Source organism: Phyllostomus discolor, chromosome 4 (assembly GCF_004126475.2).
Source record: "Phyllostomus discolor isolate MPI-MPIP mPhyDis1 chromosome 4, mPhyDis1.pri.v3, whole genome shotgun sequence".
In the NCBI taxonomy this organism is placed as follows: Eukaryota; Metazoa; Chordata; class Mammalia; order Chiroptera; family Phyllostomidae; genus Phyllostomus; species Phyllostomus discolor.
The window spans coordinates 60,387,175-60,410,854 of record NC_040906.2 but is presented as its reverse complement, the minus strand read 5'-3'; the positions used below and the strand labels follow the sequence as shown (position 1 = coordinate 60,410,854).

The 23,680-nt window shown below is 34.7% G+C and overlaps 1 protein-coding gene across 2 annotated transcripts in view; it reads left to right on the top strand.

The window, feature by feature from the left end:
- The first annotated feature begins 3,617 nt into the window (after positions 1-3,617).
- PSMD14 (proteasome 26S subunit, non-ATPase 14) overlaps positions 3,618-23,680 on the top strand; it is a 95,908-nt gene continuing 75,845 nt past the window's right edge. The window contains exons 1-3 of one of the 2 annotated variants that reach the window (XM_028509295.2): positions 3,619-3,810; positions 9,614-9,739; positions 11,997-12,048. In XM_028509295.2, the coding sequence (XP_028365096.1) occupies positions 12,001-12,048 (48 nt within the window). In that variant the 5' untranslated portion in view covers positions 3,619-3,810; positions 9,614-9,739; positions 11,997-12,000. Of the gene's footprint in view, positions 3,811-9,613; positions 9,740-11,996; positions 12,049-23,680 lie in introns of both variants that reach the window. The other variant, XM_036023395.1, reaches the window with a different exon arrangement.

The window sequence follows — 23,680 nt, the reverse complement described above, 5'->3', positions numbered from 1 at the left end:
TCCTTCCTTTCATGAACAATTTCTCTATAGCAGCAATTTTCAAACAATGCTGTAAGAATTTTTAAAACATGCAAGACCTAAATATTTAGTCAGGGGCACTGACCTCTTTTCTATTAGATTGTCAAATAAAAAAATGACAACAGCCAACATAACAAATGCTGTCTGGTGTGAATGAATCAAATTATACTTATTCCTTTTTGTCAGATCAGCAAAAAATGTAATATATTATTTGGTGTGCCACAGAATTTTAGTAATTTGTTTCTGTGTGCCATGAGATGAAAAAGATTGAAAATCACTTCTCTATGGCATGTGATGCTGTTTGATCCACAGTAGAACTTCCTTCAAAATCAGAGTCAATCCTTTCAAACCCTATAGCTTTATCAACTAGGTGTATATAATATTCTAAATTTTGTGTTGTCATTTCAACAATCTTTATGGTGTTTTCACCAGGAGTAGATTCCATCTTAAGAAATCATCCATGAGGCAACCCCTCATCCATTAAAATTTTATTCTGAAATTGCAGCAATTAAGTCACATCTTAAGGCTCCACTTCTAATTCTAGTTCTCTTGCTATATTCGTATTCACCAACTCTGCTGCTGCTTCTTCCACTGAAGTCTTGAATCCCTCAAAATCATTTGTAAAGGTTGGCATTAACCTCCAATCTCCTGTTAATGTTGATATGTTAATGTTCATCATGTGCCCAAACAATTACAGCAGTAGCATCAAAGATCACTGATTATAAATCACCATAACAAGAATGATAATAGTGAAAAAGTTTGAAATAGTGTGAGACTTAGCAAAATGTGACACACAGAGACATTAAAGGAACAAATGCTGTTGGTAAAAATGATAGTGATAGACTCATTCAACATATGGTTGCCATAAACATTCAATTTGAAAAAAAAATCTGCAAAGTGCAATAAAGTGCAATAAAACTGACCTATATCCAAATTTAAAAATTCTTTCTTCAATCTGATGAAATCTCTGTCAAGCCCCTCAAATGAATTTTTCACTTTGATAATTATACTTTTCTTTTTCTTTTTTTTTTAAAGAGGAGTCAAGACCCCAGGTTGTTGGTTTTTTTTAAGATTTTATTTATTTATTTTTAGAGAGGGAAGGGAGGGAGAAAGAGAGAGAGAGAAACATCAATGTGCGGTTGCTGGGGGTCATGGCCGGCAACTCAGGCATGTACCCTGACTGGGAATCAAACCTGCAACACTTTGGTTTGCAGCCCGTGCTCAATCCACTGAACTACACCAGCCAGGGCTGGTTATTATACTTTTCAACTCCAGAATTTTTATTTATATTTTAAAAAATGATTTATATCTCTTTATTTTTATTTTTTTAATGTGAGGTTTTTTTTCAAGATTTATTTATTTATTTATTTATTTATTTATTTATTTTTTAGAGAGGGAAGGGAGGGAGAAAGGGAGAGAGGGAGAAACATCAATGTGCGGTTGCTGGGGGCTGTGGCCTGCAACCCAGGCATGTTCCCTGACTGGGAATCGAACCTGCGATGCCTTGGTCTATCTCTTTATTAATATTATCTATTTGGTGAAACACACCTCATATTTTCCTCTAGTTTTTTAGACATGGTTTCCTTTAACTTTGTGAACATATTTAAAATTTCTCATTTAAAGTCTTTATCTGGTAAGTCCAAAGTATGAGCTTCCTTAAGGATAGTTTCTACTGATTCTTTGACCCTTGTGTATGGGCATTAATTACATTCTTGTTTCTTTGCAAATGTCATATTAATTTTTTTTTATTTTGAAAACTGGACATTTTGAAAAATAAAATATGGCAATTCAGGAAATCAGATTCTATCCTCTCCCCAGGGTTTTTGTTGTATCTGCTTATTCAGATAGTTGTTAGTTTAGTGACTTTTCTGAATCCATTTCTTAAAGTCTCTGCTCTTTGTTCTGTGTGAGCACTGAAATCCTTGCTTAGTTAACTTAGTGGTCATCCAATGACTGGACAGAGATTTCCTTAAACATCTTCAACTAATAGTCTCCCACTCTTTGCCATGTGGGTCTTACTATGTGTGTTGGGGCATGCCTTCTACACTCTGCCAAAGACTTTACAACTGTATCTTAGCCTTTACTTCTTACTTGTATAAGAGCCTCAAGGTCAGCCAGAAATGAAAGTTTAAGGCCTTCTCAGGTCTTTCCTGAGCAATCACATGGCCCTAGGCATGCACATAATTCTAAGCATGCGTATTTCCTTCTAGATTCTCAGGAATATGTCAGAGTTTTTAAAACTCCCTATGGACATCTCATTCTCCAGCTAAATACTTTAGTATGGGTGGAGCAATGGTGCTCCAAAGAAAGTTGAAGGATTCTTAATTTTCGATTGGATGTTATGGGGAGCCACTGGTGAAATTTTAAGAAGAAGGGGCATGATTGCAAAGACATTGCAGAAAAAAATCTTTTCCAATGGAGAATGGATTGAATGGAGACAGGCTGGAGACAAGGAGATCGAGGAGATTATTGCAATGTTCTGGGGGTGGGGGGGAAGTGATGCAGGCCTGAGTTAAGAGAGAATGGAGAAAGGGAAGCGGTGGATTGGAAAAGCTATTTTACATTTTTGACATTAGTTGGGAGGCCAGTGGGAACAAGGATATAAAAGGGAAGTGTCTACTCTCAGATCAGACTAGGAAAACTGGTTGAAGGATGGGTTCATTCACCAAAAATGTAAACAAAGAGACATAGGTTTTGGGGAAAACATAAAGATAAGGACCCAAATATAATTAATATTACCTATGCTTAAATAACCTATGTATTTTCTTAGATAGATAGAATACCTTTGAGAGGGAAATTCTGTGTAATCATGTCTCTCAAATAGTTTTGGATTCAGATGCGATAATCCCACCTTCCCGTTCATCCAGTAGACTTCATAACCATTCTTGGTTTATGAATGTTTTAAAAAAGCTTATTATTTGTAATATATTTGACCAAGTGAGTGGGACTTGGTAAACGTGTTGCCTTAAACAGAGCCTGTACCTAAGTGTGACAAGTACTTTCAATACTCATTTTTGGGTGGTTTCGCTCTCTTAAAACCTAGTAGAGAGCAGATAATGGATAAAACGTTATTAATGCAAATTACAAGGAGAAACATCAGCAAATGATTCTTTAAGCCCTACAAATTAAGTTGAGCTTAAAGTAGGTGATTTTAACATTTGGTAACTTTGGTTTTACTTGAAATCCAATCCTAGCAAAGCGGTAAAAACAAGGTCGGCAGACCGCACTGACAAAAAGCATCTGACCGATTCCCCTTCTTTTTACGCCCCTCCTTCTTCTTTTTCTCTTTTCTGGTGAGCGCGGTGAACACCAAAGCAAAAGGGGTTCCGATGTCTGCGATCTTGCAGTTCCATTTCCTAGACAGTCACCTCCCGGACTAGGTAGGCGGGCTTGCCAGATCTGGGGCGCAAAAACGTAGGGAAAGAAAAGAGAGGGTGTGGGAGCGGTGGAGGAGCGGGCTGCACCATTCCACCCCGCCCTCCTAGCCTGGACCCGAGAAGTGGGGCCGTCCCAGCCGACCGTCCCGGGAGCTCCTCCGGGGACGCAGGCAGGACTCCAGAGACGTCTCCAATTGGCCGTCGGGGGAACGGAAGCCGAAGTAGTGCAGTGAACCCGGAAGTGCTTCGCAGCGGAGGCCCAGGCGACTCTTTTGAATGGAATCGGGCTGATTCATCGCCGGTTCGCGGAGCCAGAGCTCGACCGAGTCTGACCCTTTGCAGCAGCTGCCGCCGCTCCCGCGTCACCGCAGCAAAAAGACCAGGGTGCAGATCGCGGACCCCTGCCGGTCTTCAGGTATGACGGGGAAGTCAAGTCCCGGAGATACGCGGAGACGGCCGCGCTAGGCCGCGGCCAGCCCGGTGCTTTCCTGAGTCACGTTGCCCAGCCGAGGTGGCACTGGAGGCCCGGGCCCTCACGGAGGGGCTCGGGCTTCTTCGTCTTCCTCGCGGGTTACCCGGGTGTCTGGCAGAGTTTGGTCTGGGCGTGATCTCCTTCCTCTTGGAGTTTCTGCTCCACTAAATTCAGATCTTGGGAACCTCTCCTTCCTTAGAGGGAGAACCCGTGTTTATGGCCCCAATTTGTGCTCTATTGATAGTTACCCCTATTTTGAAAAACTCCAAAGTAGACAGGGAAAAAAGGGGAGAAAGAATAAAATTAACCTAATTGAATGCATGTTTGCTTTATTACTTGCCTTTCCCATAGGCCTTGACTCTTCGTGTTAGGTTTTCAACTCCCTTCAAAAAACAAAAACTCCAGAGACTCATTGGTTTCTCACCTTGAAGATCTTCAAAACATAGTGTGGTAATTCCTGCTATGCCTTTTAACTAACTTTCAATGTGTCGTAACTGTAGTTTTGGTGAACTGATTGCATTTACTGTTTTCAGTAAAGTAGAAATCATCTACTGTTTGTTACCTTCTGATTTTGGTGGGGACGTTACTTAGTGTACGTCAAAAGAAGAAAAATGTAAACTTTTTGAAAGAGTCTGAATATAAGCCTGGTGACCAAGTGAAAAAGTACTGAAATTTTAAAATAGTACCAAAAGTTGATAAAGGTTTCATGGGAGAAGCAGGAAAGAGGCTTTAAAAATTAGCATCGAAATGTAGTTTTAGGGCAAAAATAATTTTTTCACTGCTCACAGAATTATGTTTGTAGAGCTGATGACTTTGTGTTTATGAGTAAAGCAACAAGACAGTCATTGGTAACGTTGAAATAACAACAAAAAAAGAACTGAATACAATTTTAGTGGAGATTAACAAAATGGTGACCTTCTTGTTCTGTCATGTAAGCCTACTATCATTCAAAGTGTAAATTATACGATTCAAACAAATTGTATGGGTTTTTGTGCATTTGAAGAGATTAAGACATATAATGGCTCAGAATTAACTAGCTACAATGTATTTAGTGAAGTGGTATTTAATGAAAAGCTTGACTATTGCCTTAAATTTGTCCCAGAACAAAATTGCATCATGCCAACAGAAGGAAGTTTTGAACTCATGATCTTTCAGTGAAGCTTCACCTGTTGAATTTAGGAGATTCCACTTACACCACCCCCTGCCCCATGCTTAGAAAATAATATATTGCTGTTCTAAGTGAAAAGCTGGAGTTGAACTTCTTTGACATGGGTTCGTTCTGTTGTGTGTTATACTTGTCATCTAAACTGTGTGTTTAGTATCTGTGCTCAGAAACCATGTTTGCAAGTCAGTAATGAGAAGCAATTGTACTTTTATTTTTTCAATTTCAGTAAAAAGCAATATTCATTTCACAAATCACTGTCCACCTGTGAAAGCCTTACTTGAATACTCATGTGATTTCTTACTCATGAACTTGACATATATCCTGTTTTTTATACTCATTTGACATTTATATTCTGTTTTGTGATAGTTTCATGTCCTATCTATAAAATGAGAATTGGATTCAGTAATCTCTTCCAGCTCAAAGATGATAGTAATAGTAACAATAACAGCAGTTATTGAGTATCTATGAATGTTCCAGGCACTATATTCGGTGCTTGTATTTATTCTTGCAGACTTGAAATTGCAAAGTCAGTATTGCCCCCATTTTATAGATGAGGTTGAGGAGGTTATCTTTTTCTAGATCCTATCTAGCGTAGGTGTTGAAACCGTGATTCAAATCTAGATCTGATTGGGCTCAGAGCCTTTCAAGCTCTACTCTGCTATCCTTTCATTTTATGTGTTTTTCATGGGTTTATGTCATGCCTCCCCAGGTAGATTATAAATTCGTTCAGTGTAAGCCACTAAGTTTCTTAGTGGGTCTATTTTTTTATTGTCTTATACACATGGTAGTACTTAATAACTGTTTTACTTGAATGATGTAATTAGGAGACACTGCAAAAGATACTTAGGATAATTCTATCCTCACTGTTCTGAATTGGGGAAAATCTTGCTTTCAAAATCTTGTTTATATAATTAAGGTTAATGTTGACTCTTTGTATATCTTCCACTGGAGAAAGCCCTTAAGAATGTGAGAGAGTTCCTAATTACTTTCTACAAATCAGAGTAAAGGAATTAGAAATACAGTGAGATCACAAAGGATTTAGCATCAGTCTGAGAAATAATAGTACATAACCACAACATGGGTTGGAAAGTAAAAAGGGAAAATAAGAAACAATGTTAAACCCAAACAGCTAAGGGTTTCATGATTTAGTTAGAATTTTATGAGTTATTGGGATACTGTGTCCCTTGTAAAAAGGTTGAAAAGTTAAAAAAAATCACATACTTAATCCAGATTAAGATAATTTTGAAGGATTTGTTTTTTAAGGTTATTTATGTGTACATAAATTTCCTATAGATATTTGAAAATGATATGTTTTAATTACAACATGAACATGATCTAACTATATATCAGGTTCTAACCAGATACTAACTTAGGAGATGAAAAAATAGAAAATCATTAACCTTTTGAAGGTAATGATACTTTGTACTGTTTTTACCAATTAAAATACATTACTGTATATATGGCATGTTGCATATAGTTAAACACTAAATGTTTTAAGTAAAAATCATATCATGAATGAGCTCTTAAGTTTTTCATATTTTGATATGTATGAAAGCCTTCTTTAGATTCATAGGCTTTTTGTATTGCTTTTATTCCTAAGAATTAGAAGTATTCTCTTTTATAGTATAACACTTTAATTTTATAAATCCGTTTGGTAAATTCTGCAGTGTGCAAGTCCCTTCTCTCTCTCCATTGTGGTTCATTTAGTACTGTGAAATATGCCCAGTCCTTGGAAACTCCCTAAGTGGCAAGCTGTGTGTGAAGAAGGATCTGTATTGGATGAACTATAGCTGTGCTCATATGTAATGCTGATGACAGCAGCTAGTGTTCATTGTGTACTTACTTTGTGCAGGACATTGTGTTAAATATTGTTTATGTCCATTGTCTTTAATCTTCAAAACCACTCTTTGAGATGGGTGCTATCATCATCCCCATTTCCAGATGAGGAAACTGAGGCTGAGAGAGGTGACCGACCCCAGGACACAGAGCTAATAAGTGTTAGAGGCAGGATTTGAATCCTGGCACTCAAACTACAGAATCATAGCTCTTAACCCTCATATACCAAGAAAAATAGTCATCATGTTTACCATCTGGCTTGTATGTTAGAAATAAAAATATAGTTTAAACATAGAAAATACATTTTTATTCTGTATTTTATTTGAAGGTACATGTAATCCTTTGAATGTATTTAATTGCTCTTCATCCATCATGCATAAACCTGGGCCATATCCATCTTGTAAAGATAAGCTTCACATTTTAAAAAATGTCTCTAACCAGGCCCTCTAACTCATTATTTCTTCTGGTTGTCCTTGCACTTGTAGTTCTTGGTATGTGTAAAAATATACCAACCTGAAGTTTACCATATTAACCACATTTAGGTGCACAGTTCAGTGGCATTAGGTACAGTCAGTTTGTTGTGCAACCATCCCCACCATCCATCTCCAGACCTTTTTTTATCTTCCCAACTGCAATACTTCCAGAAACACTGGCAGTTCATAGTTTTGTTGAAAAGAGGACGGTCATCATCTTTGCTAGCAAAGCATTTTATTTTTAGCTTCATAAACACCAATTAGATAGTCCAATGGTTTTTTTCCATTTCTACATTATTTTCTATTTTAGTCACCTCTGTGTTACACTTCTGCATTTATTTACATATAAACTGTATCAACTTTATAAAAGATAAAAGAATATGTTACACATCTCTTTAAGCAAAACAGGTTCTTGTAAAATAGAGTGTGATGAAGTCCTTCTTGTTGAAGACCTGACTGGGTGAGAATGTCATATTTCTATTTTGGTCTTAGAAATATTGTTGTTTGTACATTGATCCTTTTAAGAGATCATTTATTGAGGTGAAATTTATGTGACATAAAATTAACCATTTTAAAGTGAATAGTTAGTACAGTGTCATTCAGTACATTCACAGTGCTGTACAGCGGACACCCCTATCTAGTTTCAAAACATCTCCATCATTCTAAAGTAAAATCAGTTACTTTAAACCTGTTCAGCAGTGTCTACATTTTACTCCCTCCACCCAGCCCCCGGCAATCACCAATCTCCATGTGTCTCTCAAGATTTATATATTTTGGATATTTCATATAAATGGAATCATACAACATGTGGCCTTTTGTACATGGCTTCTTTCACATAGCATAATGGTTTGAGGTTCATGAACATTGTAACATGTACCAGTACTTCATTCCTTTTTATAGCTGAATACTATTCCATGTTTCATTGTTTATATAGACAGCCCTAGAGTTTGGTCAATATTTGGGCTGTTGCCACTGTTTGGCTGTTGTGAATAGTGATACTGTAAACATGCATGCACATGTACTTGTTTTGAATACTTGTTTTCACGTCTTTTGGATATATACCTAGGAGTGGAATTGCTGGGTCATATGGTAGTTCTATGTTGAACTTTCTGAAGAGCTCCCAAACTGTTTGCAGCACTCATTGATTAAGTTTGAGAAAATGAATCTAAGATATTGCCATCTGAAGATACATAATCTGAGATGTTTATACCAGTGGTTCTTACTTGGGAGTGATTTTGCCCTTTCAGAGAACATTTGACAATGTTTGGAGACATTTGTGATTATCACTGCTGGATAGGTGCTACTAGCATCCAGTGCAGACAGGCCAGGGATGCTGCTGGACATCCCGTAATATACAAGACAGCCCCTACAACAAAACATTTTTTGGTTCTGAATGTCAGTAGTGCCCCCCAAGCCCTAGCTTATACCATCAGTTTTACCGTCATTATTAGAGAATAGAATGCTGTTAGTTCTTTCTTTACACATTCATCTTGTGATTCTCTAATAACTGTGAAACTTTTTTTTCTTCTTTGCCATTATGGGTAGGATATGGAAGATTCTAAATTCTCAGCTATGTTCAATGAAAGTTAAAAAAAGACTACAGTGATAATGTCTCTAGTCTTCTGTATCTTTTTGAAAGATGAAGCAATGATTTGGGCAGTACAATCAAAACTAAAGGGTGATACAGTAGCTCTGATGTATTTCACCATTGCTTCATTTTGGATGGTGGTTTTCTTTCATTTCCTTCTGATTTTAGTCTTTTTTGGCATAGTTGGAAATAATGGATTAAGAAATGATGAACTAATTTCTAGGATAATGAAAATAGCAAATTTCAGGATATAGGACAGATAACATTATAATGATTCCATAATGCATCATAGATTTGTAATAATGTTGCAAACATTGTGGACCCAATATGGTAATTGCATAATTGAATGAATTTTGTCCTATTTATAATGTAAGTAAATTTTCTCATTGCTCCTTGAAATGCCTTTAGAAAGACTAAAAGTCATGACATGTCAATTTTTATGCATAATTAGAACTGCTCAAAAAATTAGAAACAAAATTTTGATACAAGATTAATTACTATGTCTTGTAACTTCCAGGATGGTATTTCATTTTATACCCTTGGGTAATTAAAAAAATCAGTTTTGATTTCTGGGTTTTTTTGTTTTGTTTTGTTTTTAGGAATTTTGCTTCTCATAAAGCCCTTGTTACATTTTCCTTTTTAGTTCTCAGTGTACTTATATCTTACTTATTTTTATTTTTTTAGGAAAGAGATAAAAAATAGTTGGATAAAATCATACCTGCCAGTATTAGCAAGAACTTGATTTAAAAGAAACTTGTCAGAATCAACAAATTGAAGTGAAACACGACAGGACTTGTAGTTACTGACCAGGTAAGAATTAAGAATGTATTTTACTCTTACCTATTCTTTCAGGAGATGATATAAGAATGTCATGAAAATATATTATTTTTAACACATGTCAAATTATAAATCAGATAACCAGATTTAAGGATTCATCAAAGTTAACTAGCGTTTTTGTTTGCTTTCTGTAAAGTTATAAAAAATAGTGTGATTTAGAACATTGATCAGTATATTTCATTTCTAAATGTTAAGATCTGATTATTTTATCTTAAAATGTTTTAGTTTGTTAAATATTTTTTCCCGTTTGCTTAGACATCTAATTTTGCTAAAGACACAAATTTGACCTGCCAGATTTTCTTTCCCTCTGCTCCCTACATTGCTCATGTATATTCACAGCATCTGGAGTCTGTGTAAAGTCATCAGAAACAACACAGGGGATTAGAGAAGCTGAACACAGCTGGGAGTCGACTTTGGCCTGGAATATACATCCTGTCTAAAAGTATACTGTATACTGTTAGTTTTTTTTCCATTTGTTTTTAAGTTTGTAAGCTTGAAATGGTCCAAAAGAAGTTTTTTTTCTTTGGTAATACAATATATTCTAGAGAAATGTCTTTAATATTTTAAATTGATATAGGTTTTTTTTCCTATCCACAATCTTTAAACAGTGCTATGTACTGAATTCCATATTTTAATTGAAGAATTTTAATGATAATTTGATGGAGATTTTATTTGTAAATGTTGCTATTAGGAATATGAGTTAAGGTTGTAAAGCAGAACTTTGTCTGGACTATCAAGTTTTCTTCTGTGCTTTTTCACTTTTTAAAATGAGTTTATTTCTTGTGAATCTCACAAACTTGTGGAGTGAAAGCCAGATAATGAAAGTATATGACTTCATTTCTATAGAATTCAAAAATAGCAGAGCTAATCTCCACTGTTACAAGTTGGAATTATACCTTTGTGGAGTAGCAGAGACTGGGAAGGGAGCGTGAGGTGTTCTTAGGTGCGAACAGTGTTCTGTTCCTTCATCTATGTGGTGATCATGGGGTTGTGTTCACGTTGTGAAATTTCCATGGCTGTATCATTTGTGTACTCTTCTATATGTGGACTTAAATACAGGTTGCAATGTTAATATTGTTAAATAATCTCAGGATTAAATTATTAGCAGGATTCAACAAACATGATAAGGCACTAAAGTAATAATCATAGGTACATTATTGAGTCTGTGTAGCAGTTTAACTTAGTTATTGTTAGTATATTGTTTAATTTAGTTAAACAATATGGACAAATGACTAAACATCTGTTAGTATTTAACTTAGAATATATTTGTAGTAATACCATTTTCTAAGGCATACCCTACTAGCAAGTAGGAAAAAATACTTTGTTCTTATGTTTAAGTATTTAGTTGTACTGGATATTGATTTTATAATTTTTCTCCTTTTTGTGTATTTGAGGCCATATACTATACTTGCTGTTTTTTCCTTTGAGTTTTTTTGTGAAAGTTTTAGGCTTATAGGAATGTCTTCTGTAGTTACTGCAGACGTAAAAAACAAATCAGATGGATCTTTCAAAGTTAATCCTCTCTATTGACCTCTAAGATTATAATTGGGAACAGCAGCTGAATTTCCTTAGCAAAAAAATACATATCTCCACAATATCTGAAATAACGCACATCTGTGTAGGTTCTAAAAACACTATCTTAATGCATTTAATGTTTACTTTTAATATTTCTTTTAGTATAATGAGTTCATTTTTTAAAGCCTTTGATGCTAATTCAGAGATCCATAATCTGCTCACAATGTCTTTCACGTGTAGTTTTGATGATAACTGACAAGCTGTAAGTTAATTAGCACAGAACTTACTATGAGATGTTAAAATTTAATTTAAAAGTGAGGATTTTTATTTGTACACTGTGGACAAATTGAAGGAAATTCAATCATACATATGATACGCATTTCAGGCTCTTTTTCATTATTCGGGTACTTTATTAGATAACAATAAGAAAATATAATTAACTTAATGATAGCAAAATTTTGAAATTATGCTAAGATTGCTTGTCTTTAAACTGGGGGTAACCCAAAACCAAAGCAGTAAAATAAGGTCTGTTAATTAGCATGGAAGACAGCTTCTTGAATTAATATGTGGTGTTAATTAACAGGAAAGTCTGAGTTGTGTTGTAATTACCACCAATATTTTTGACATACTGAGTGACTGAAGGTGAATTATATAGATAGCAATTGAGTAAACACTTTTGTGCTTAGAAACGTTTTCCTTTGTTTCTGTTTTCTAGAAACATGGACAGACTTCTTAGACTTGGAGGTGGTATGCCTGGACTGGGCCAGGTTAGTATATAGACGCTCAATATTTCTTTGTGTGTAAATTGCACTCCCTTTTTTAGTTATCCAGAGAGAAAGAAATCACTCCCAAGAAAATCACCTCATATATAACCTTGTTGTAAGAAGCTCATCTTATTGCTGGTACTGTATTTCAACATGAAGTAACATATGGAGAACGTTCTCTACTATCTTAATTTTCACCTAGGAATCGGAATTTTCTCTATTTGCTTTGATTTAAAATTTTGGGATATGTGAGAATATTGGACTTGCCTTTTAGTAAAAAAGGGACTCAAAACATCTTATTTGGAAGTTTACAATGTAGACTTTAAGAGTAACATATGAAAAGTAAACATGGCATATTCTTGGTAAGATCTAGAAAACTGACCCATAGAATGTTTGTATGTATAATCTTAAGACTGATAAATTCCTGTTAGTAATTAGGATACATGGATGAAGTAATAAATAATCTCTTTTTTCTTTAAATTTGGTATATATTTTTTACATTCTTATTAAAATTAAATGAGTTTTTAGTTGTTTTAATGTTATCATTTATCTTGTGCTGTTGGGCAGATGACCTCCAAATAGACTTCTGTCTCAGGGTATTCTCTCTGCTTAAAGAAGAAATTTCTGCTTCTTTTGACTTCTACACTAATTATCATTTTACTTCTCTGTTGATAAGCAAGATGACTATGTGTTGTTCTTTTCTTTTATATAGTGAATTGTTTTATTACCAAATTTTGGGACTTTTTATAGCCCACCTTCAGAACCCTTTTAGTTACCAACTTTTCCTTATTTCCATATCACTGTCAATGACTTTGTCTTCCTTCAGTCAGAGTAGTCTATATTTTGTGTAAGAAACAATTTTGTTTGAAATTTCATGAAATTTTTAGTGTTTTAGAATCACTTTTTCAGTAATTCTCTGATTAGGTCTATCATGGTTTATGACTAATGAATTTTTTAGAAAGTTTAATTCATTTTGTGATTCTATATATTGCATCCTTGCATAGACTTCAGTTATTTTTCATTTACTTTTGTTTTAAATATTCTTATGTTTTTCTGTTGTCAGCCTGCTTCTCCGTGATTATTTCCGTTTTGCAAGATGTAAATCCATACTTTTAAGAGGCCTGTCATGTCTGAACTTTATGGTTCCAAAGCTACTTCTATACTTTTATAAACATTCTAGATAGCTTCTAGAATTTTCCTAACTTATTCTGAAATTAACAATAACAATGTTCAAACAAAAATGTCAGAAGTGAGCTGAGGTGATATGTAGGTACTGCAAATTTACCTGCAAATTATACGTAAGGATGTTGCCTTAATAGACATTTAACAGAAGTTGCATCAAATTTAAATACCAAAATAACTTCCCTTAAGCATTAGATTCAATAAATTATATATCCATGCTGGAAAATTGCTGGCCATGAAGTAATGATTTTGTTTACTGCAAATTGAGCTACATCATATCTCAGTGACCATTGCAAACCTTAAGTTCTGGTTCAATAACTTCTCTTTGGTCTTTGATAATTCAGTCGAGCCCTTGGGTCCTCAGTTACTTTCTTATTTGAAGTTAAGAATATATTGTGTAAGAATCTGTCATTTCATGTGTGTGTTTCATCTGCCCAATCAGATGACAAACTCTCAAAGGAATAATTTGTGTCTGTTCTTATTTTCGTGATATCTCCTTTATCAAATACTTGGTATTAAAGGGATAAAATTTTTCATAAAATTTATTTTATTTTATTCTTGTTCTAGACTAATTTGTCATACTTATGATGTTACTTTTGCAACATGAAATGTTAAGTGTGTTGTCTTTTAATAAACAGGAATAAAGTGATAAGCATATTATTTATTTTTTAATAAGTCTTATCTTTGGATTGGTAATAGTCATTCTTGCTATTAGCTAATGCATAGCAGCCAATAAAAATAGAAAAGGAGACATAAGTTGTTTTACCTTCCAAAAATCAGTAGAGAATGTTACTATCTTTCCATTTTTCTCATAATATTTTTCCATAAAACTTGCTGGTGAGTTTGCAGGTGGCCCTTTTAAAACATAGGAATAAGAGCAGAAAAGGATTCTTTATTAATTCTATGTACTCTTACCTTTCTCCAAATAGAAGTAACTTTTCTCTTTTCCAAAGCTGACTGACATCAGCTTATTTTCTGATCCCCATCCTCTCTTAAAACTTAGTTCCATTGACCGATGTCCTTCTCTGCCTACAAAGATGTTTAAGTCTCCTGTATCCTAAAACAAACAAAACTGCACTGTACCCTGATATTAAGCCTTTTATTCCGTTTATTTCTAGAATTTCCAAAATAATAGCTTATACTCAAATATTCTACTTCTTTACCTCCGTTAACTCACCTGAGATTAATATTCGAGCCTCCTCCATAACTGTCCTGGAATTGCTTCAATTGCCAAGTCTACTTACCAATTTTTAGTTCTTTTTTAACTAGACTTTCCTATTCAACACTGTTTACAGTGTCTTTCTTAAAACTTTCTCTTCTGTTAGGTTTATCATGCTATGTTTTCTCAGTTCTTTGTTAGAGTGTCTATACCTGTAAAACAACTTCTTTTAAAGTCTTTTTTTTAAGATTTTAATTTATTTATTTTTAGAGAGGGGGGAAGGGAAGGAAAAAGGGAGAGAAACATCAATGTGTGGTTGCCTCTTGAGTGCCCCCTACTGGGGACGTGGCCCCCAACCCAGGCATATGCCCTGACTGGGAATAGATCCAGTGACCCTTTGGTTTGCAGGCCCTCACTCAGTCCACAGAGCCACACCAGCCAGGGCAAAGTCTTATTTTTTAATAGTAGATTTTAAAATATTAGTATTTGGACAGGGGTAGGCTAAAATAATTAAGTCTGCCCAAGGTCTCCTATTTCAATATAACTTAGATTGAAATAGAAACATGTTTTATTAGAAATACTAGATTTTGTAAACTAATTGCTTTAAATTTCAAATGTTTTTAAATTTACTTTGCTAAAGTGCTTACAAAGTATAAATTACTAAAAGATGTGAAATGATTGTATTAAAAGCATTCAGTGTTGTAATTTGGCTACCTGATTGTTTTTATAACTCTCCCAACTTAGGTCTTGGTAACTGTTTTCCAAAATCAGTGACAAAATCCAAAAGATGTGCATAACCAAAGCATAGTATCTAGTCTCTAAAAGTGTTAGTTTAAGTCTGGGTCCATTTTAATTTAGAAACAAAGTAAGCTCAAATGTAAATGAAACTTAAGTAAAATGTCAGTGGCATTTATTATCTTGTATTTGAATATTTAGGCAATATTTTGAGAATCTGTGTGTTGGGTGTTATGCTTTCAGGAATTACCAGGGTAAATAAGAACATCATTACTTAATCTAGATCCTTACATTCTAGCAAATACATGGCAATTAATGTTTTAAGTGCCTGGCACATATTAACTACTTTGAATAAGTGAATACTAGTGCTTGTTATAAATAATATGATTTGTAAGTATAGTGGATGTAGGGTTTAATTTTTTCCACAAAAAAAGGAGGAAATGGGCCAGATTTGAGGAGGTGATGTTTGAGCTAAATTTTAGATTGTATGCCAAGACATTAGAAAGGCTAGCAAATAGGTGATGTGAGGAGAAATAATGAGAGGAGAAGGTGGTAAAAGACTTTGGAGAAGATTATGAAAGGTGTTGAATGCAATTCTTAGTGAGTTTTACTTTTTATCCCATAAATATTGTAGTTCTGTGAATTTTTTAAGCAGTGTTGTGAGATAATGAATTTTGTGTTTTGAAGAGTAATTCTAGTTTGGAGAATACATACAAGGGAAAAGATTGAAGGTAAAGTCATCAATTATAGGAAATATTTCTGACCTTTTACCTTCTAGACACATTACAGGGTTATACTTTCCTATCAGTTTTGAAGTTAGCTTGATCATGATTTTACTTTGAACAGGGGGATGTGAGTTGAAAATTAATGGCCACTTTTAAGTGAAAGCTTTAAGAATTAGTGTGAGACTTGCCTACACTGGTAATCAAAACAGCATGCAGGTGGAACTTCTCATAGCTAAGTCCCTCAGAGAGAATGACTTATAACCTGTAAGTCAGAAATCCTGTGATTTTTGTGTAAATGCCCTAATTTTTTTTGGTCCCCAGTTTTTGTTTTAAGCAAACTGGTGTAGGTCAAACTAAGCACATAGGCAGGCCCATGTTGCCTATACGTGATTGGTTTGTATCTCTTTGGTACAGACCTCAGTAATTTCCAGATGCAAAAATAAGGGAAAATACTGTAGCTAAGTGATCAGAGAAGGCTTTCTGAAAGTGGTGAGGTATAAGCCACATTTTGAAGGATTATTTTAGATGGCTAGATTTTAAAAAAATAACTTCATAAATTGGTTATGATCTATTTTATTTGTTGTGAGTTACAAATAAGGATTTTGTATAACTAATAACCTTTTTTGGTTTCCTATTATGAATCTTAGATGAGAAGTATTCTTTCAGTTATTTGCCTTTTAGGTTTTGGTGTAATGTTTTATAGAAAGGATTAATTTAACATAGCAATGGGGAAATGACTAGAATAAATTAAGAAATAATACTGTTTTCAGCCCTGGCTGACATGGCTCAGTGGATTGAGCATGGGCTGTGAACCAAAGTGTTGCAGGTTCGATTCCCAGTCAGGCCACATACCTGGGTTGCAGGCCACGGCCCCCAGCAACCGCACATTTGATGTTTCTCTCTTTTTCCTTCTCTTCCCTCTCTAAAAATAAATAAATACAATCTTAAAAAAAGAAATAATACTGTTTTCATAGGTAAGGAGTCTTTTTTTTTTAAAGATCTTATTTATTTGTTTTTAGAGAGGGAAGGGAGGGAGAAAGAGAAAGAGAGAGAAACATCAGTGTGTGGTTGCTGGAGGCCATGGCCTGCAACCCAGGCATGTGCCCTGACTGGGAATCGAACCTGCGATGCACTCAATCCACTGAGCTACACCAGCCAGGGCAGAAGTCTTAATATCACATTCCAGTTCTCTCCAATTAATCTTAAATACAATGTAGTTCCAATAAAAATGCCAACCAGAATTTTCTTGGAATTAAAAAACTGATTCTAAAACTCATATAGGACAAAATAATCCAAGAATAGCAAAGAATTTCTTTGGTTTACCAAATATCAAAAGATATGTTAGTGCTGTATGACTCAAGGAGTATTATATTGGTATAGTGATAGCCAGGTAGATCTGTATAATCAGCGAGAAAGCCCAGAAATAGATTTATGCATGTATGGGAACTTAATTTGTGATAGAGTTGGTATTAAAAATTAGTGGAGAAGAAGAAGCCTGTGCATTAAATGATGCTGAAGCAAGAGGGTTTCTATATGGGAGGAAAACTAACATTAGATTCCTACTTTATTCTGTGTGTAAAAATGTATACCAAATGAAGACCTAGCTGTGAAAATCAAACATCATAATTTTGGAAGACATATCCATTAGGATGGCTGTTATCCACAGATAAACCAAAGTAGCTCTTAATGAGGGTTAGAACCCTTGTGCATTCCTAGTAGGAATGTAAAATTTTGTGATCTCTGTGGAAAACATACAATTACCGTATGATCCAGCAATTCCATTACTGGGTATATGCCCCAGGGAATTGAAACCCAGGGAATTGAATCCCCCAGGGATTCAAATAGGTACATGTACACCAGTGTTCACAGTAGCATTATTCATAAGTCAAAATGTGGAAACAGCTTGTATCTATTGATGGGAGAAGGAATAAAACAAAACATGGTGTATATGTACCATGGAAGATTATTCAGCCTTTAAAAAGAAAGAAATTCTGATACATGGTATAATGTGGATAAACCTTGGAGACATTATGCTAAGTGAAGTGAGGGGTTGGTGTTTAATGGGTAGGACAAGCTATTGTATGATTCCACTTATATGAGGTACTAGAGTAGTCATGTCCATTAGAGACAGAAAGTAGAATGGTGGTTGCGAGAGGATGGGGTGCATAGTGGAGTGAGGAGTTAGTGTTTAATGAGTACAGAGTTTCAGTTTGGGAAATGAAAAGTTTCTGTAGTTGGAACATGGTTATGGCTTCATAACAGTATGAATGTACTTAATGCTACTGAAGTGCACGCTTAAATATGGCTAAAATGGTAAATTTTGTGTATATTTTACCACAATAAAGATTCAGGGACCATATCTTTGCAATACTAATATTAGCTACCTTAGATGGTTTTTGTAAGGATAAAATAAACTCAGATGTGAACATGTCAGACACACAATAAATAGCCACAAAATAATATTTTTAGAAGAAAATTTTGTCCTTATGACCTCAAAATAGGAAAGCATGACTCAGAAGATAGTAATTTGACTACCTCAGTACCTTACTAACTCTTGTCCCAACAAAGACAATAAAAGAGACTTTAAAGACAAGCAATAGAGAAAAATTATTTGCAACACCTTTATCTACAAAACATTTAGCAGAACCATAAGTCAGTAAGACTATAAAGGAAACCTCATATTAAAAAAGAACATGAAATGGTAATTTGTACAGCAAGAATTGGTAGCAAGCATGTGAAAAGGTACTCAACCTCACTGTTTATCAGGGAAATGAAAATAAAAACAAGTATTAGATTTCTTTTTTAAGCAGAAGCCTGTTGTATTAAGTGTTAATGAAGATTTGGGGAAACAAAATTTCTCATGTAAGCTTTTTTTCCATATGGTGGGTTGGTTTAGGGTAAGGGAGTTGGTTGAAAATTGTATCTCAGTGCTTAGAACTTTACCTGGCAAACAGAAGATCATGAATATATGTTGAGTGAACACACTGATGTGGAGTATAAATGGTTAATGTCACTCTGGAAAGCAATTTGATGGTATCTAGTCAAGTTGAAAAAGCCCTAAACATGTATCTGTGGCAAAACATATTATGATGGAATATTATGCAGCATTAAAATGAACTAGATTCTATATATCAACATGTAAAATAGGCCTTATAAACATATTAAGAGAAAAATTTGGTTTGTAGAGGTGTATATAAAATGTGAAATCATTAACATAACTTAAACAAAATAACACTTTTCTTTTTTAAATAGATATAACTCTTGTGAAAGGGTTACAAAGCTTATAGCAGCACTGTCTAGTAGAACTTTCTGCAATGATGGGAATGCTCTATATCTGCACTATTAAGCTCTTGAAATGTGGCTGGAGCTGTTGAAAATGAAACTTAATTGAATTTTAATTAAAGTGACTTTAATAACCACTTGGTATGCTTAGTATGACCAAATAACTGAATATTTAGTTTTATTTAAATTTATGTAGTCATATGTAGCTGTGGTTACCATATTGTACAGCACAGGCCTAAATCACCCGTATCAAATTCATGAGGAGGGAGGAAGGCTCCAGAAACTTCCAGTTCATAATAATGTTCTCTATTTTTAATTAAAAAAAAAAACTTAAAGCAAAAGAACTTTACATTATGAGTAAAATTAAATGATGTCAAGTAACATTTTTCTTTAAAAAAACCATTTTCTTATAGTACTTTTTTAAAAAAGCCACCAAATAAAACAAAATCAGAAATTCTTTCTGTTATTTATTACTTTTTCTTGTACCTTACTTAGGCATTCCATATATTCTCCCTCAGTCTTAAAGAGGATAACTCTAGAGAGGTTGCCAGAGACTACATTATGCCTGGCCTTGTAGAAGATTCTCTTCTGAGTGATTTGGGGAGTCTTTAGAGATTTTTGAGCAAAAAAGTTGTGCTTATCAGACTTAGATTTTTAAAGAACCTGGAGACTCTGGAGATGAGACGTAAGAAGGCAAGAATGGAAACATAGACAAGAAGCTACTACAATACTGTTTTAAAATTACAGATTATGATGTTTATTTTTATTGTGTGTTTATTTGATAGAGAGATTCTGGTGTAGTTTAATGTGTACAATTAGTGTCTTACACCTGTCACATTTGAAGTAAAATTATTTATTTACTACTGGCACAGTAGCGTGAAATTGAGCAGGCTTTTACACAAGGCTTTTCATGAAGTCTCTTTTTGTTCCTGAGGCTCTTTAGCCTATCTGTGTTGCCATTTTGTATATACTGGTGGATGCTTCTGGTTACCTATTTTTTCCCTTTGATTCTTTGGCTATCCTGATGTGATCCTATGAACATTTACAAAGGGCCTTTCTAAACATTGGTAGATTAATTTGGTCATTTTTCTTCCTGTTAAGAAGTAGAGAAGGGTCCAGAAATTTTAATTGTTTTATTTCTTTGCTTAACTATGAATAGCAATTTTGCTTTAGAAACAAAGTAAAAATACAAGTCAATTTTAAGTTTTCTCATTTGTTCTTGTGTGATAATTTTATTATTTTTAAAAGTATAGTTCATGAATAGAATAGAATCATTCTAGTCCTGGAATTGAGCTGATGTTTCTACTGCAGAAAATTTAGAAAGAGGTCAGATCAAAAGCAAGGTAATTAGAGCATAGTTTCTAGTTGTCATTGTAGCAGTATTCTTTTTAAAAGATATTAAACCCCATGAGAGGTCTCAAGACAACTCTTGAGAGTTTTCAAATAAGTGAAAGGGAAACAAATTCATGGTGGGTACATTCTAGTTAATCTGTGTTATCTGGTTTGAACATTCTGGTTGTGACTGCTCTTTGAAGGGGAAAGATCTTTGATGCTGTGAAGGTTAAATCACTATTTTGATATGAAATTACCCTAAATGATTTTGAGTTCTTTATTACATAAGGGGAACAGTGATATATTTTTTAATTACAGTGAAATTGTCTTCCAAAATTAACCACTATCTGATGAAATAGAAAATCAGAATTAGGAGGAAAAATAAAATGTTAAGATTTTAAATTTGAAATCAAGGACATGATGTAACTATGACATCTTATATCATTTTTGATAGGAAGGGTATATGAGATAAGAAACAATAAGATACCTCTAATATAGGACACTAAGATATTGCAGTATAATCTCAGTATTTCAAATGTATGGGAATGTTATGATCATAAAAATCCAATCTACATCTTTTCTTTCCCTACCCTAAACATTGTTTTATATGTTTGATTTACTGGTTACATTGCTCATTTGGTACATTGATTTTTGGTTTCCTGTCTTAAACTTGTATAACATAACTTCTAATTTTTCTGTTCATATCATCATTTGGACAGTTCTCTAGAAATAACTCATTTAAAATCTGAGCAGACATGTCCAGTGCTGTCTCCCACAGCACACGTTCATGGTGGTTCCTTGTCAGATGTTACCTGGGTTGAGTGCCGGGAAGTATGCATCCGAGCAGGGCAGTGGTCTCCGCTGCACAGGCTCCAGTGCTGCCTCTCCAGCTGTTCCCAGTGATTTCATAGGCTCCTTCTTCTGGGAGACTGAATGCCACATGTGTTGGGCACAATGGGAAGGCTTAGGGACAGTGAAGGGTAAGTTAATAATTATGGTGGTTATACTTGAACTCATTGTATATATTTTTAAGATTTTATTTATTTAATTTTAGAAGTGAGGGGAGGGAGAAAGGGAAACATCAATGTTTTGTCTCTCGTTTGTGTCTCGGCTGGGGGCCTAGCCTGCAACCCAAGCATGTTCTCTGACAGGGAGTCGAACCGATGATCTTTTGCTTTGCAGGAGGATGCCCAACCAACTGTGCCACGCCTGTCAGGGCCACATTGTCCCTCTTTTTCCTTGATTACATTCTTGCCTGTCTGTGGTAGCTCTGTGTTGATTAGTTTTTTTATTCCCTTGTGCTGCAAATGCCAGAGCCTAAGTAATTGAAAGCCAAATGCTTATGAAAAGTATACAGTAAACTGACAAAACCTAGTTTTGGAAAAGCACCCCTTTCTGTTTTATAGAAAAGGTGTTTTTTTTAAATCTCATAGGAAATACTTATTTTATTACCTACTAGAATACATTTTTGTTACCATTATCTAGCTGTGTCACTGTGGGGAGATAATTTTTATTTTATGTTGGTTTGCACCTGGTTGTGCAGTTTCTGGCTACTGTTGCCCTTCCATTTGCAGGTTCTGGTTACTATATACATTTTCTGATTTCCATTTTATAGACTAAATGAGATCTTCAAATATTTTGTAGCTCAGTTTTTTTGTTTTTGTTTTTTATAAGTCCTTTCCTTGGCAGTTTCCTTGCGGTTGTGAGAATTGTAGCAATATAGGGAGATAACCAGGTACTCTGAATAGGGAATTCATTTGTCAGTGGGGTCAGGAGCAAATGTATGGATCTGTAAAGAGACCCCGCATAATTTGATAGTTGTGTCAGGATTCCCTTCTAGAATTTAAAGAAGTGGGGCGGGGAAGGGACTTCCTAGTAGTTAGTTAGGAATAAGAGCTAAATGGACTAATGCTGAGTGCCTCCTATGTTTTGATGTGTAAGGTGCTTTGTGTATTTAATCTTCTTATTTAGTCCTCACAACAATCCTATGTGGGTAGGGATAATTATTTCCATATTATAGGGTTGAATCACAGATCTAACAATGAATGGAGCTAGAGTTGGAACAAGTCTTTTGGATGCCAAAGCCTGCTCTACACCAACACGTTTCCTCAGGTAGATAATATCTGTAGTGTTACCACTGGCTACTTGCCTCATAAAATAAAAAACCTTAAATAGTCTGGAAGTTTTTACTGCATGTAGGTGAAGAGTAAGGTGCTTGCTTTTTAAATGGTAGGAAACCTAAAATATTTGAGAGGGTTTTTCATTATTCTGACATGTGGTACTTGGGTCTGTGTTCTCAGAATATTTAAGTAATGAATGAATATTTCATTTTATTCCCTATGGTAAGTATATTTTGATGCATTGATAGAGGACACAGATAGTACAACTTTGTAATGAAGACTTACATTTCTTACTCCTTTTAATTTATAAAACATTTTCCTTGCTATTCAGAAACTGATTAGTGCTCTAAACTCATTGCCAAAACATGTTATTTCATTAAAAAAAATCATTTTGGGAAAGAGGCTTCTCTTGTTAAGCTAATTTGAATGACCAGTTTTGTTGTACCTTGACTTGTAATAATGAAAGAAGAGGTACAGGGAGCTGTTTTATTTGAATAGACTTGCCAATTAGCCATCAAGTGCTTCCATCTGTGAAATTGTTGATCAGATGGGTTAGCTGGGATGTTTCCAGACTAGGGCATCATAAATGGCACTTGAAAACTGTCACTTTCATGATGAGGTTTCAAGTATTACACTGCTTGATGCTGTGGAACCTTTATTTCCTTTTGCAGTACCATGTTTTTTTAGAACATACTGATCCCACTTATGAATTCTGTGGTATCAAGAGAACTTGGGAGACCTGCCACTGATGTACAGTTCTGCTTAATCTGCTGCTCTGGGCTGTGTTGAGATTAAACTAGAGTGTTAACAGCTTCTTTCACGGCCTCCAAAGTGATATTTGGTGATCTGACTGGGACAGGCGAATGATGCTCATTGCTTATGGGCCATGGAGCTGGCACACATGGTCAAGTTTCTTTGTGTTTTCCCACTAATATAAACTCACTTTCAAATGTCTTCTTTAAATGAATGTATAGTAGCCTAAGACCACATAAGTATTAAGATTTCTACATGTTGAATTTGTGTGAAATGAATTTAATATCTGCTCTATAAATTTTTAAGGGTTTAACTTATTCATACATACTATATTTTTAAATTTGTTT